Raw genomic sequence first — 14727 nt, forward strand, 5'->3', positions numbered from 1 at the left:
GGGTAGAGGAATAACCGCTGTCAATTCTGTCGCACTCAGCCACAAAAAACATGACGACAGTAGCGCACCTGGTTTATATATCCAAACTACCTTCGAAACCGTTAGAGATTTTACACAAGTTGAATGCTGAAGATAGACGTCTGTTCTCTGTGCTAAACCTATTTTAGAAATATTTTGTTTAGTTTCAGTAATACCACAGAGAACAGACATCCATGATCGAACAAAAATATTTTAAAAAAACATGTGTAAACATTTGAATTAATATACGATAACCACCAGCGCCGCCACACCAACCTATCCCAACTATCCGTCAAATCCATTCAGGAACCGGTTCGAAGTCCTGAATGGATTCAGTATGGAATCTTGTTCAAAGAAAACAACCGATACCGACTCTATCGGTGATGCAATTGAGCTGGAATTCATGCTGGACGTCCGAACCGGCTCCGGACTAGTTTGACTGGGTAGAGGAATAACCGCTGTCAATTCAGTCGAACTCAGCCACAAAAAAAACATGACGACATTGGCGCACCTGGTTTGGATATCCCAACTACCTTCGAAACCGTTAGAGATTTTACACAAGTTAAATGCTGAAGATGGACGTCTGTTCTCTGTGGTAATACTTCCTCTGTGTCTCTCTTACCCAGTGAGCAAATTTTCTGGCACAGACCGCTCTGCTAGATTTCTGTAAGTCTTCGTTTGGCAACCCTGTCAGATTTCTGCGCGTATCCTGTCGGGTTAGTTGAGCTAGGGCGAACTCGGTTTCGCTCGCGTTTTCTGGCACATTTTGACAGGAACCGAGCTAAACCATGGCATAACTCGCACGGTTAAAAATAAGTACCCAATAATGAGTACCAGATAAACCCATCTATCGGTTCAATTTCAGCTGTCACAAATTGGGTACTTTTTTGAATATGCATCTGGGGAGAAAATTACTCATCTAAATATTGCTATTCAACAAGAAAAGTGGGTAAAATGATACTCATAACCAGGGATGCCAACGGTACCGATAAACTACATTTTTTTCGGTATATTTACATTTGCACAAGCCGTACAGCCCGCTACAGCGACGCATCACTACAGCTCTTGCCAGAACGGTAGCCTAACCGAGTACATTTTCCCGTACAGCAGTAAAATACATTTTTGTTTTGCTGCTGTACTCCGACTGCTCGGTGAGAGTGTGGCGTAGTAAAGTTTGTTCTCTCGCTTTGCACATTTTTCTCTGCATAGTCAAAGGGAGAGGCCCGCACAGGAAAGCGTTGATGCCGGTGTTTTAGTTACTTTAATAAAACACGGGTTTATCTTGAGATACGTTTTATTCACCAACTGTACTCAACGATAGTCTACATACAACTAACATAAAGGAGGGAAAAACATAAAGACGCCTGAGTTCAAGGGGCTAGCAAATGGTAATATAACATCCTCCTTTCTTTATAACAAAAATTACTTGTACTCTACTTGGTAATCTTTAAGTCGCTTTGGTAGTTTTATCAATCTTCTTGGCCTTGCATTACTGACGTCGCACGTAGCAATCGGAGCGTCAATTGGTCGTTTTAAGACTGCAGCACATGGTTGACCACGTGGTAATGCAACAGGCTGTGATGAAGATGGTGATTCCAGCAACTCAATCGTAGTAGACGTGTTCTCTGAAGTCGGTTGACAAGCAGTTGGAAAATTCACAGTTCGACTTCGTACGTCATCCGAACCAGCTGGATGGTGCTCCTCAAGACTTTGGAAGTTGGTTAGTGAACTATGTTGAACGGATGGCTCAAAACGGTTTGGCAGCGTTAAGGATTCCTTACGAGGCTTCAAGTTCACCAGACTGCGACGATATTCAGCACCATTTACATCGACTAAATAAGACCGCTCGTTGAAGCGCTTGGAAATCGTCCCCGGTGTCCAGAGATTAGAAGATTCGGAGTTCAGTTGAACATAAACTGGAGATCCTGTTTGTATATCCGGTAAATTTCGTGTTCTCTTGTCATATTGGTATTTTGCCTTCTTTCTGTTATTTTCAATCATTTCAGGAACATCTTTTACTACTTTCGGAAGAAGATTCGATATTGCCGTTGGTACACCACAGCGAATGGCACGGGAAAACAAACGACTGGCTGGACTGGATCCAATTTTATTTGGGATATTGCGCCAGTGCAACAGCGCGTACCAAAAATCTGCTCCTGTTTCTTCGGCTTTCTTGAGAAGTCGTTTGGCGATTTTCACGGCAGCTTCAGCTTTTCCGTTGGCCTGCTGATGATGAGGGGCCGATGTAACATGTTCTATGTCCCAATCAGAAGCGAACTTGACCATCTTCGAATTGACAAAGTTGGAACCATTGTCAGTCAGAATTCTCTGAGGTTTACCGTGCCGCGCAAAATTCTGTTGACAAGCCATGATGACGGATTCTGGAGTCAAATCCTTGATATTGTTCACCTCGAAGAAGTCAGAGTAGTGATCCACAGTGACGAGCCATTTGCATTTACAACCACGATAGTCTGCGAAAAAAACGTCCATTGAAACAAGTTGAAATGGATACACCGGAATACTATGCGTCAACATTGGAGGATTAGGCTGTGAAGCGGAATACTTGGCACAAATCGGACATTCTTTTACTACGTCTGTAATTTGAGAAGTCATCCCAGGCCAAAACAAGTTTGCTCGCGCTAGTTTCAAGGCAGACTCGATTCCGTTATGACTAATGTGACAGCTATCAATAAGCTTTCTTCGAAGATTGTGAGGCACCAGGATGCGATCATTTCGGAAAATGATTCCATTCTGAGTCGAGAGTTCGTCGCGACAACTGAAATAAATCTTCACGCCATCCGGTACACGGTCAATCGATGACGGCCATCCTCGATTAATGAAATCAATGATGAGTTGCATTGATTGATCGTTCGTAGTTTCATCAATTATCTCATCTAGACGTTTATCCGAAACCTTTAGAAATGACGTCAAGTTCAGTTTTTCTATTTCTTTAGTTAACTTGTACACATCATGCTTCTTATAGTCATCCTGTGCTGCATGATCGTCAAAAGGTGCACGAGAGATGGCATCAGCAACAACGTTGTCTTTACCAGTAACGAACTCAATCGACAGATTATAGCGTTGTAGATTGAGAAGCATATGCTGAAGTCTTCGAGGTGCCGACAGGAGTGGCTTTTTAAATATATTTAGTAAAGGTTTATGGTCCGTCTTAATAACTGTCTTCGGGTTACCGACAATTAGCTGATCGAATCGTACGCACGCAAATAATATCGCTAATAACTCCTTCTCGATTTGTGCGTAGTTTCGTTCAGTTGCAGACAGCGTACGCGAAGCATATCGCGTCGCATTCCACTGTTAGAGGTCGATTGACGTTGTAGTAACGAAGTGTTCCGATATCTGATACGAGCGCTTTAACCTGTTCGAATTCATCGGCTTCAATCTTTGTCCATCTCCAAGGTACTGATTTGGAAATAAGCTTTCGAAGATTTGTAAGATTTGCACTAAGACTTTTAATGAACCGGCTCAGGTAATTCACCATTCCAATGAAGCGATGAATCTCCTTACGATTAGTCGGCACTGGAAAGTTTCGAATTGCCTGGATTTTGCTCTCATCAGCTTTGAGACCTTCATCGGTTAACAAGTGTCCATAAAATTTTACCGTTGTCTGGCACAACTTCATCTTGGATTTGTTTAGCTTCACGTTCTTTGATTCCAACCTCTCAAGCAGCTTTTCGAGACACATGTTGTGGTTGATTAAAGCGTCCTCTAGAGTGTCGCCAACCCCATATATCAGCACGTCGTCAGCGATACACTCAACACCTTCTAATCCTTCAATAACCTCCTGTAATTTAATCTGAAAAATTTCCGGTGCGGGAGCTATACCGAACGGTAGTCGAGTCCAGCGGTATCGTCCGAACGGAGTCCAGAACGTTGTAAGTTTGCTGCTCGGTTCATCCAAAACAACGTGCCAGAAACCCTTCTTGGCATCAGCGGTTGAAAAAACTCTTGCCTTACCTAGCTCCGGAAGTATCTCATCAAGGGTGGTAAACTGCAGATTGGGCCGTTTCAATGCTTTGTTTAGGGGGATTGGATCCAAACAAATCCTTACGCTCGATTCTGGGCCATTGCGTTGTACGATCACAAGATTGCTAACCCAGTCAGTGTGACTTGTTTCTTTCACCACCAACCCTTCACGTTCAAGATTTTCGAGTTCTCGCTTCAACTTATTTCGCATAGCTATAGGGACCCGTCTTGGTGGTTGGATTGATGGAGGAATGCTATCATCTAATTCTAACGAAACCGTACCTGAAAACTTGCCGTAACCGCTGAAAATTCCATCGTGGAGCGCTAGTATCTTTTCTGCTTGAACTCTATATACATTTAGCAGCTTTTCAGATTTGGACTCTCCAAAGGAAACATTTTTGCAAAACTTAACAAATCCAAGTTCTCGGGACGCTTTTGCTGACAATAGTGGTCGATGATCCACGTCCGCCACTTGAAGAACTAACCGGTATTTTTTTTCGTTTCGACGGCACGGTATCTTCACTTGGCCTAAAACTCGAATAGGATTACCACCAAAGCTTTGTAAACGGAAGCTTGACGGTAAAAGCACTGGATCTTCACAGACATGTCTTTTCAAGCAATTATACCCAATCAAACTAGTGTTAGCACCAGTGTCCACTTCACAAATCACAGATTTCCAGGCGTTTCCAAATTTGAGGTCGAGTTCCGCCAGAACACTTCCGCCATTGTCCGAATTGTCATACACTTTACCGATTTCATACTTATTCTCGGAATCTTCAGAGGACTCTTCACTTTCTGTCGTAGAATTACAATCTGATTCAGAGGCCGTTGACTCATCCTTGACTCTCTTGATCCGCTTCGTTTTCCTGCTTACGTCTCTGCCGCTGGCTTTACACACCTTTTCAAAGTGGTTTTTTTTTTCTTACAACGATTGCATCGCTTACCTAGAGCTGGACATGAACCTTTTGAAAACTCGTGACGTTCACCGCAAAACTTGCACCGCAGGTTTTTTAATCCAGGCTTACTGACTTTACGTAATTTATTTACAGTTTCTGGTACTGCCAGTTCTTGGGATCGTTTGGCTGCAATTTCTTCTGCTCTACACATATCTACAGCCTTGGATAATGAGATGTCTTCAATCGAAAGCATTTTGGATCGCATGTGATGCCATTTATTAGCTGTAACTACTTTGAACGCAACAAACTCTTGTTCAAGATTACCCAGCTTAGCCAACTTGGCTAAAGTTTTCAAGCGTGTGACAAACTCGTCTGTGGTTTCCCGGCAAGATTGTATTGCCGAGAAGAAGTCCATACGATCGATAATAATGTTTCGTTTGACAACAACTCTACTTCTGATCGCCCTTAGAGCAGCTTCCGGGCTTGCTTTTTCTTCCTCCGTCAATTCGAAGTTGAAATATCGTTTCCTAGCAGGTTCTCCTATGACAGAAAGGAGATAGCTAACTTTTTTATGGTTGTCTGCAGCTGGCCACTGATCCATTCCTGTTGCAGTGACATAATCTGTCCAGCTTCTGTCGAAAAAATCCATGTTTTCGTCCATGTCTCCATCTAGTGAGAGGGATGACGGTTGCGGAACTGGAATAGCGGCCGGAACCTGCACTGCAGCAGGCACGTTATTTCGAAGCATTTGCGCAAACATTTCAGTTTGCCTTTGGAGAAAAATCTCAAACTGATGCTCATCCATGTTTATGAGAAGTACGTTTATTTATTTTGAGCTCGTTAAAACAAAATGGTCGCTCACTTTAGCGACGCCACACGCCCGAACTAATCGAGAAACACTTTTCAACAGCGATATCACAAATGACGCTGAAAATGCACTTCAGAAGCCTTCGAATACTTCTGACACCATGTTTTAGTTACTTTAATAAAACACGGGTTTATCTTGAGATACGTTTTATTCACCAACTGTACTCAACGATAGTCTACATACAACTAACATAAAGGAGGGAAAAACATAAAGACGCCTGAGTTCAAGGGGCTAGCAAATGGTAATATAACAGCCGGCCGTGGCGTAAATGAGCCTCATTCATTGTTGTCATTTTTGAATGAAAATATTAAAAAGATTGAAAATATTAAAAAATGTAAAATAAGGAAAGAGAAGCTGTACCGCTCGCGTCTGGTGGCTGTACTGGGGACAGTAGTTTTTTGTCATGTTACTGCTTTGCACACAGGCAGCCGTACAGCGCTGGGCGTCCTGCACAAGCGAATGACAGCAGCATCGAGAGAGAAATGAGAATGTAGGCAGAAAAATTACAGCCGCAGAAAAGGTAGGCATTTTGCATCCTTGCTCATAACTGGTTGAAAAACACTTAGCGATTAATTTAGGTTTGTCGTAAGGAAGGTTACGATAAAAAGTGGACTAAACTGATTTTTTTAATCAATGGATGGCTCTATTGCGAATAGTGATTGCCTGATTAGTGCCAAGGATCTTTAGGTACGTCTGAAACATACTTTAATATTATTCAGAAATGTAATGTCAACTTTTATTTCAAACAAACAGGTACGGGCAAGAAGTGATGATTATCCTATGAATATTCCGGTGACGCTGCTAAGAAATGGGGTACGAGAGCACAGAGAACAGACGTCTATCTTCAGCATTCAACTTGTGTAAAATCTCTAACGGTTTCGAAGGTAGTTTGGATATCTAAACCAGGTGCGCTACTGTCGTCATGTTTTTTTGTGGCTGAGTGCGACAGAATTGACAGCGGTTATTCCTCTACCCAGTCAAACTAGTCCGAAACCGATTCGGACTTCCAGCATGAATTCCAGCTCAAATGCGTCAACCGATAGTCAGAATCGGTTGTTTTCTTTGAGCTAGATTCCATGCTGAATCCATCCAGGATTTCGAACCGGTTCCAGAATCGGATAGTTGGGATAGGTTGGTGTGGCGGCGCTAGTGTTTTTAGTATATTAAGTTATTTAGTATATTAATTCAAATGTACACACGTTTTTTAAATATTTTTGTTCGATCATGGATGTCTGTTCTCTGTGGATAAAGGTTTGTAATACACTCAGGTTAGCACCCAGCAAACGCTTGGCTGAAGTCTACTTCCAGAAACGTTAATCGTAATGCTCTGTGACTTTGTTAATAGGGATCTTTAATTTGGAAAAATTGTGTCAGTTTTTCATATGTATTAATAGCGGGTGTCCTTACGAGTACACTCATATCATTCTTAAATCACAGAGAACAGACATCCATGATCGAACAAAAATATTTAAAAAACGTGTGTAAACATTTGAATTAATATACTAAAAACACTAGCGCCGCCACACCAACCTATCCCAACTATCCGTCAAATCGATTCCGGAACCGGTTCGAAATCCTGGATGGATTCAGCACAGAGAACAGACATCCACGATCGAACAAAAATATTTAAAAAACGTGTGTAAACATTTGAATTAATATACTAAAAACACTAGCGCCGCCACACCAACCTATCCCAACTATCCGTCAAATCGATTCCGGAACCGGTTCGAAATCCTGGATGGATTCAGCATGGAATCTAGCTCAAAGAAAACAACCGATTCTGACTCTATCGGTTGACGCATTTGAGCTGGAATTCATGCTGGAAGTCCGAATCGGTTTCGGACTAGTTTGACTGGGTAGAGGAATAACCGCTGTCAATTCTGTCGCACTCAGCCACAAAAAAACATGACGACAGTAGCGCACCTGGTTTAGATATCCAAACTACCTTCGAAACCGTTAGAGATTTTACACAAGTTGAATGCTGAAGATGGACGTCTGTTCTCTGTGGATTCAGCATGGAATCTAGCTCAAAGAAAACAACCGATTCTGACTCTATCGGTTGACGCATTTGAGCTGGAATTCATGCTGGAAGTCCGAATCGGTTTCGGACTAGTTTGACTGGGTAGAGGAATAACCGCTGTCAATTCTATCGCACTCAGCCACAAAAAACATGACGACAGTAGCGCACCTGGTTTATATATCCAAACTACCTTCGAAACCGTTAGAGATTTTACACAAGTTGAATGCTGAAGATAGACGTCTGTTCTCTGTGCTAACGGTTTCGAAGGTAGTTTGGATATCTAAACCAGGTGCGCTACTGTCGTCATGTTTTTTTTGTGGCTGAGTGCGACAGAATTGACAGCGGTTATTCCTCTACCCAGTCAAACTAGTCCGAAACCGATTCGGACTTCCAGCATGAATTCCAGCTCAAATGCGTCAACCGATAGAGTCAGAATCGGTTGTTTTCTTTGAGCTAGATTCCATGCTGAATCCATCCAGGATTTCGAACCGGTTCCGGAATCGATTTGACGGATAGTTGGGATAGGTTGGTGTGGCGGCGCTAGTGTTTTTAGTATATTAATTCAAATGTTTACACACGTTTTTTAAATATTTTTGTTCGATTATGGATGTCTGTTCTCTGTGGTAAAATTCTAAAATTCTAGCATTCAAAAATTATAAAATTATGCAGCTATTAAATTCTAAAATAAAAAATTCTGAGATTCTAAATATCTAAAATCCTTGAATTCTAAAATTCTAGCCTTCTAGAATTTTAAAATTTTACTATTCTAAAATACAAAATTTCCAAATTACTAAAGTTATAAAATTCTAAAATTGTAATATTCCAAAATTCTAAAGCTCTAAAATTCTAGAATTCGAAAATCTTCAAATTCTAAGATTCCAAAATTCTGAAATTCCAAGATTCTAAAGTTCTGAGATTCTAAAATAGTAAAATTTTAAAATTCTATTATTCTAAAATTATTAAATTCTAATATTCTATAATTCTAATATTCTAAAAATTTTAAAATTCTAAATTCTAACATTTCAAAATTGTGAAATTCTAAGACACTAAAATTCTGAAAACCTAACATTCTAAAATTATGCAGCTCCAAAACTCTAGAATTCAAAAATTCTAAAATTCTGACATTCTAAGATTCTTAATTTCTAAAATTCTAATATTCTAAAATTTTGATAGTTTAATATTCTAAAATTCCAAAACAATCTAAAATTCTGAAATTCCAATATTCTAAAATTCTTAAGTTCATTCTAACATTCCAAAATCACGAAATTCTAAAATTCTAATATCTTAAAATTCTAAAGTCCTAACATTCTAAAATTGTGCAGCTCTAAAATTTTAAAATTGCAGAATTCAAAAATTCTAAAATTCTGACATTCTAAGATTTTTAATTTCAAAAATTCTAAAATCCTGATATTTTAAAATTCTAAAACTAAAACATTCTAAACTTCTAAAATTCTGAAATTCCAAATTCTGAAATTCTAAAATTTTAACATATAAAGATTCTAAAATTTTACAATTTTAAAATCATAAAATTATGAAACTCTGAAAATTCTAAGATCCTGATATTTTAAAATTCTAATATTCTTAAACTATGAAATTCTAATATTCTACAAATCTGAAATTCTGAGATACTAAAATTCTAGAATTCTAAAATTGATGATTCTGAAAATCTAGAATCCTGATATTCTAAAGCATGGTTAAAATTGACAGAGCGATAGTTAAATTTAACAGCTCCATGGTTAAAATGTTGCCCATGATGCAGAATAAAATCACAGAGAACAGACGTCTATCTTCAGCATTCAACTTGTGTAAAATCTCTAACGGTTTCGAAGGTAGTTTGGATATCTAAACCAGGTGCGCTACTGTCGTCATGTTTTTTGTGGCTGAGTGCGACAGAATTGACAGCGGTTATTCCTCTACCCAGTCAAACTAGTCCGAAACCGATTCGGACTTCCAGCATGAATTCCAGCTCAAATGCGTCAACCGATAGAGTCAGAATCGGTTGTTTTCTTTGAGCTAGATTCCATGCTGAATCCATCCAGGATTTCGAACCGGTTCCGGAATCGATTTGACGGATAGTTGGGATAGGTTGGTGTGGCGGCGCTAGTGTTTTTAGTATATTAATTCAAATGTTTACACACGTTTTTTAAATATTTTTGTTCGATCATGGATGTCTGTTCTCTGTGATAACGTGTTGTGTTAAGATTTGTTTGGGTTATTTCATGATGTGGATGTTTACTTTTCGAGGCTATGACTGTCATACTTAATGTAATAAGAAAAAAAACTAATTTTCAAAATATCGACAAATGTTCAAACCTCTACCATCTTGTGGTTATCTCAGCTGTCAATTCTAAATAACTATCCATATGTCAACTTTTGAAATGGTTCGCTCTCTCGGTTTAATTTTTCCATTCAAGAGAAAATAACTTTCGAACTGTCAAATTTTAACTAAAGGTTTAAAAAAATCGCCAAATGGTTCACAGCCTAAGTCGACCAATGAAGCTGTCTAATTTTCGGACAAAAATTGAGAATAGGGGTCTTTAGTGGTGTGCGGGTTAAGGCATATTCTGATGCAGATTAGTACCGTAATTTAATATCTCAGTCCGTTTTCAGTTCTTAGGCCCGAAACTATTAAAAAAAACATTTTTTAGTTTGTTTCATTTTAGGACAATAACACATTAAAACCCATGAGACTTGCACGACTCCATAGGTTGCCTTATCAGATCTACCATAGTTTGCAGATTAAACTTGGGATGGCAGGCTGCTAGCGGATTGTAAAAGTACCAGATCATGCTATGTGGGGTGCTGTCCCGGTTAACAATGAGGCGAACGAGATATTTACAGATACGTCATTTAGTAGGACAACTGTCAGTTTGTTGGTTGAATTTAATTTGTTTTTTTTTTTTAATTTAAAAATCAGAAAAGAATAATTAAGATTTAAGCACAGAGAACAGACGTCCATCTTCAGCATTCAACTTGTGTAAAATCTCTAACGGTTTCGAAGGTAGTTTGGATATCTAAACCAGGTGCGCTACTGTCGTCATGTTTTTTTGTGGCTGAGTGCGACAGAATTGACAGCGGTTATTCCTCTACCCAGTCAAACTAGTCCGAAACCGATTCGGACTTCCAGCATGAATTCCAGCTCAAATGCGTCAACCGATAGAGTCAGAATCGGCCGGCAATATGCCTCCTGTTTCGTCCCAATGGAAAGTGGCGTACATGCGACAACACATCATCGAGATGAACTGGCGCTCGAGACCGATTCGTACGGCTAAAGTACTAAAAGGTTTCGATGACCACGTTATCACGAGCCTTCAGTTCTGCGGCAACCGAATTGTATCCGGTTCCGACGACAATACGTTCAAAGTGTGGTTTGCCATCACCGGAAAGTGCCTTCGAACATTGGTTAACCACACAGGAGGAGTCTGGTTGTCACAAAAGGCCGGAAACATAATCATCTTCGGCAGTACTGACCGCACGTTGAAGGTGTGGAACGCTGAAACTGGCCAACTGTTACATACGCTATATGGCCACACTTCGACTGCTCGTTGTATGCATTTACACGGAAATAAAGTCATCAGTGGCTCTCGCGATGCGACTCTACGAGTCTGGGACGTTACCGAGGACACTTGCCTACATGTGCTGGTTGGTCATTTGGCTGCTGTTCGCTGTGTTCAGTACTATGGTAGGCTAGTAGTTGCGGGACTGCAGGGTTAATGTGTGGAATCCTGAACGACAAGAGTATCTCCATACGCTCCAGGGCCACACTAATCGGGTGTACTCGCTAGTTTGATGGTATTCACGTTGTGTTTGGCTCGCTTTACACGTCGCACCGAGAGGAACGACACTCCTCAATTTGTTGATGAAATGAACATAAAATTTATATTTCTGAACGGATTGATAAAGGTTTACATTAGTTAGTTCGAAATTGATTCGCATTTTCAACATTGCCAACAAATAGTTTCAAATGGCCGAAGATGGTTTGAAATGTGTCATGAAAAACAAAATGAAATGCTCGAAATTCACGTTTTGACAGCTTCAGTGCTCGATGAAACCAAAACAAAACATTCCCAGCAGCATAACTGCATGACCAAATCAAAACAAAAACATAAATTTTGTTGCCAGAATTATTGAAAGATTCAAATATTGAGTATACAGAGTTGCCAGTTCCATCAAAATCGTCGAAATTCGAGCAAAATTTGCTTGAGATTGGATAGATTTTTTGTAATTTCTTCGATTTTTCTTAACAATGCTCGATTTGTTAGAAAATTGTCAAAATTTTCTAACATTACCGGAAAAAGTACGAATTCGTGTAAAACTGAACGGAATAAAACAATCATTCTGAAGTGACGTTCCCCTCGCGTCGCACAGTGGATCAAAACAGCGTTTTGAGGTACTTAATTCATTAGTGTCAAAACTGTTCATATTAGCGATTTTATGATAGGCAAGCTACACGGGTTCGAAAACAGGTTAAAATAAAATCAAAATCAGCCATAAGTCTTTACATAGCATTCACAGCTATTTTGTTTCTTCTAAAAAGTTGTGTGTTTTGTAATGATAAAAAATACCTTCGAACATTGTTAACGCGAAAAATTAGAAACAAAAAAGTTATAAGTAAAAATAAGAATTGTAGGACTTCATCATAGAAAATATCTTATAACTCAATAACTGTGAGTGACAGACAACATGTCTTCTGCAAAATTTATGAAAATACTCTCCTCTACAACTTTGTCGAAGACGGCCAAGCGCTATCTCTTTTGGTTCAAAAGTTACATTTTTTATAGCCTACTATGATCAATTTTTTAAAACAACAATGTTGCCAAAAGATGGCGCTTTTTACACACACAAACATTGTAGAATATGTAAAAACGCTAATATGAATAGTTTTGACTCCAATGAATTAAGTACCTCTAAACGCTGTTTTGAGCCACTGTGCGTCGGTTCGCGTGTGGAACGCGGAAACCACAGAGAACAGACATCCATGATCGAACAAAAATATTTAAAAAACGTGTGTAAACATTTGAATTAATATACTAAAAACACTAGCGCCGCCTCACCAACCTATCCCAACTATCCGTCAATTCGATTCCGGAACCGGTTCGAAATCCTGGATGGATTCAGCATGGAATCTAGCTCAAAGAAAACAACCGATTCTGACTCTATCGGTTGACGCATTTGAGCTGGAATTCATGCTGGAAGTCCGAATCGGTTCCGGACTAGTTTGACTGGGTAGAGGAATAACCGCTGTCAATTCTGTCGCACTCAGCCACAAAAAAACATGACGACAGTAGCGCACCTGGTTTAGATATCCAAACTACCTTCGAAACCGTTAGAGATTTTACACAAGTTGAATGCTGAAGATGGACGTCTGTTCTCTGTGGCGGAAACGGAGAGTTGCAATCATGATCTGATGGGTCACCAGAGTTTAACATCAGGAATGGAGCTCCGGCAAAATATTCTGGAATAAGGGAATGCTGACTCGACCGTCAAGATTTTGGACATCATCACTGGCTAGTGCTTGCAAATGCTATCTAGCCCCAACAAGCATCAATCAGCTGTTACCGGTTTACAGTTCAATTCCCGCTTCGGAATCATCAGCTCCGACGACGGTACCGTCAAGTTGTGGGACGTTAAAACTGGACGTAACCTGGTTGCACTAGAATCGGGCGGTGTGTGACGAATCAGAGCCAATGACACGAAACAAATTTGTGTCGTAGGGTTACGCAACGGTGCGGAGGAAATAAGTTTAGATAATCTGACGCTAATAAAAATTTTGAATCAAAAAATATTGCTGTTTTTGTTTTGATTTGAAAAAAAAGAAAACCCAAACGAATGAAATAAGAAGAAGACCAAAATAAGGAGCACGACGATCGCCCGATTTTCTATAGCTCGACATCGGACTCACGTCGGTCCGATTACGTCGATGCTTTTGACATATTCGAAGGTTGACGCGGTTTATGCAAATGGTGCAAAATTGCAGGATATAAACCCGATATCCTGCTCTGATCGGCCCGTTATCGCCCACTGAGACGTCCAAAAAATTGTTTCAAAATCGTTCAACACGGGTCCAACGATGGACGTTCGTTGAACGGTTATTTGGACGTTGTCCAAATTGGTCCAACGAACGTCCTTCATTGGACGATTTTGAAACCAACCGTTCTTAGAGGGCGGGCTTAGTCGGCCCGATTATGGAGCTCTACAAAATTTACTGGGGTGACACAACCGATTCTAACTAGAATCGGTTGTGTCACTGGAGCCGGAATGCGAACTGGAACCAGCCAGAATTCCGGTTCGTTTCCGGCTGAGTTTAAATGGGAACGCGTCTTGGCTAGAGCACTCTAGTTAGAGTGCGGCCAAGACGCGTTTGTCGTATACAAACAAGCAGAAATCTGACATATTTCTATTGTGAATACGTCAAATTTCATGTTCGTTTGGATCCCACTGAGACGTCCAAAAATTGTTTCAAAATCGTTCAACACGGGTCCAACGATGGACGTTCGTTGAACGGTTATTTGGACGTTGTCCAAATTGGTCCTACAAACGTCCTTCATTGGACGATTTTGAAACCAACCGTTCTTAGAGGGATCCCACTGAGACGTCCAAAAAATTGTTTCAAAATCGTTCAACACGGGTCCAACGATGGACGTTTGTTGAACGGTTATTTGGACGTTGTCCAGATTGGTCCAACGAACGTCCGTCATTGGACAATTTTGAAACCAACCGTTCTTAGAGGGGACTCCATTCATAAATCCGAACCGGTTCCGGAATGAGTTTAACTGGGAACTAGCCCAGTAAAGTTCAGCCGGAAATAAACTGGAATTCTGGCTGGTTCCTGTTCGTACTCCGGCTCCAGTGACACAACCGATTCTAACTAGAATCGGTTGTGTCGCTGGAGCCGGAATACGGACTGGAATCAGCCAGCATTCCGGTTCATTTCCGGCTGA

General features: G+C 40.3%; 3 protein-coding genes across 3 annotated transcripts; 1 reads left to right on the top strand and 2 right to left on the bottom strand.

The window, feature by feature from the left end:
* Positions 1 to 1440: 1440 nt before the first annotated feature.
* Positions 1441 to 3117, bottom strand: LOC131675964 (uncharacterized protein K02A2.6-like). The gene has a single exon (XM_058955082.1). It carries the CDS (start codon positions 3115 to 3117, stop codon positions 1441 to 1443), a length of 1677 nt encoding a protein of 558 aa, XP_058811065.1.
* Positions 3118 to 3286: 169 nt separating this feature from the next.
* On the bottom strand, positions 3287 to 5703 carry LOC131675965 (uncharacterized protein K02A2.6-like). The gene is made up of 2 exons (XM_058955083.1): positions 4947 to 5703; positions 3287 to 4797 (listed from the first exon to the last, which is right to left on the bottom strand). Exons 1-2 carry the CDS (start codon positions 5701 to 5703, stop codon positions 3287 to 3289), a joined length of 2268 nt encoding a protein of 755 aa, XP_058811066.1.
* Positions 5704 to 10938: 5235 nt separating this feature from the next.
* LOC131676366 (F-box/WD repeat-containing protein 7-like) lies at positions 10939 to 11844 on the top strand. The gene has a single exon (XM_058955442.1). The coding sequence runs from the start codon at positions 10967 to 10969 to the stop codon at positions 11498 to 11500; it is 534 nt and encodes a 177-aa protein (XP_058811425.1). The 5' UTR covers positions 10939 to 10966; the 3' UTR covers positions 11501 to 11844.
* The last annotated feature ends 2883 nt before the right edge of the window (positions 11845 to 14727 follow it).

The sequence above is a fragment of the Topomyia yanbarensis genome, chromosome 1 (assembly GCF_030247195.1).
Source record: "Topomyia yanbarensis strain Yona2022 chromosome 1, ASM3024719v1, whole genome shotgun sequence".
In the NCBI taxonomy this organism is placed as follows: Eukaryota; Metazoa; Arthropoda; class Insecta; order Diptera; family Culicidae; genus Topomyia; species Topomyia yanbarensis.

Excerpts from the sequence above, each read along its gene's own strand:
- LOC131675964 (XM_058955082.1), bottom strand. The coding sequence starts at position 3,117 with ATGCTTCTCAATCTACAACGCTATAATCTGTCGATTGAGTTCGTTACT.
- LOC131675965 (XM_058955083.1), bottom strand. The coding sequence starts at position 5,703 with ATGGATGAGCATCAGTTTGAGATTTTTCTCCAAAGGCAAACTGAAATG. Across the intron at positions 4,798-4,946 it reads AGGTTCATGTCCAGCTCTAG|AAAGTGAAGAGTCCTCTGAA; the intron begins GTAAGCGATGCA and ends ATTCTACGACAG.
- LOC131676366 (XM_058955442.1), top strand. The coding sequence starts at position 10,967 with ATGCCTCCTGTTTCGTCCCAATGGAAAGTGGCGTACATGCGACAACAC.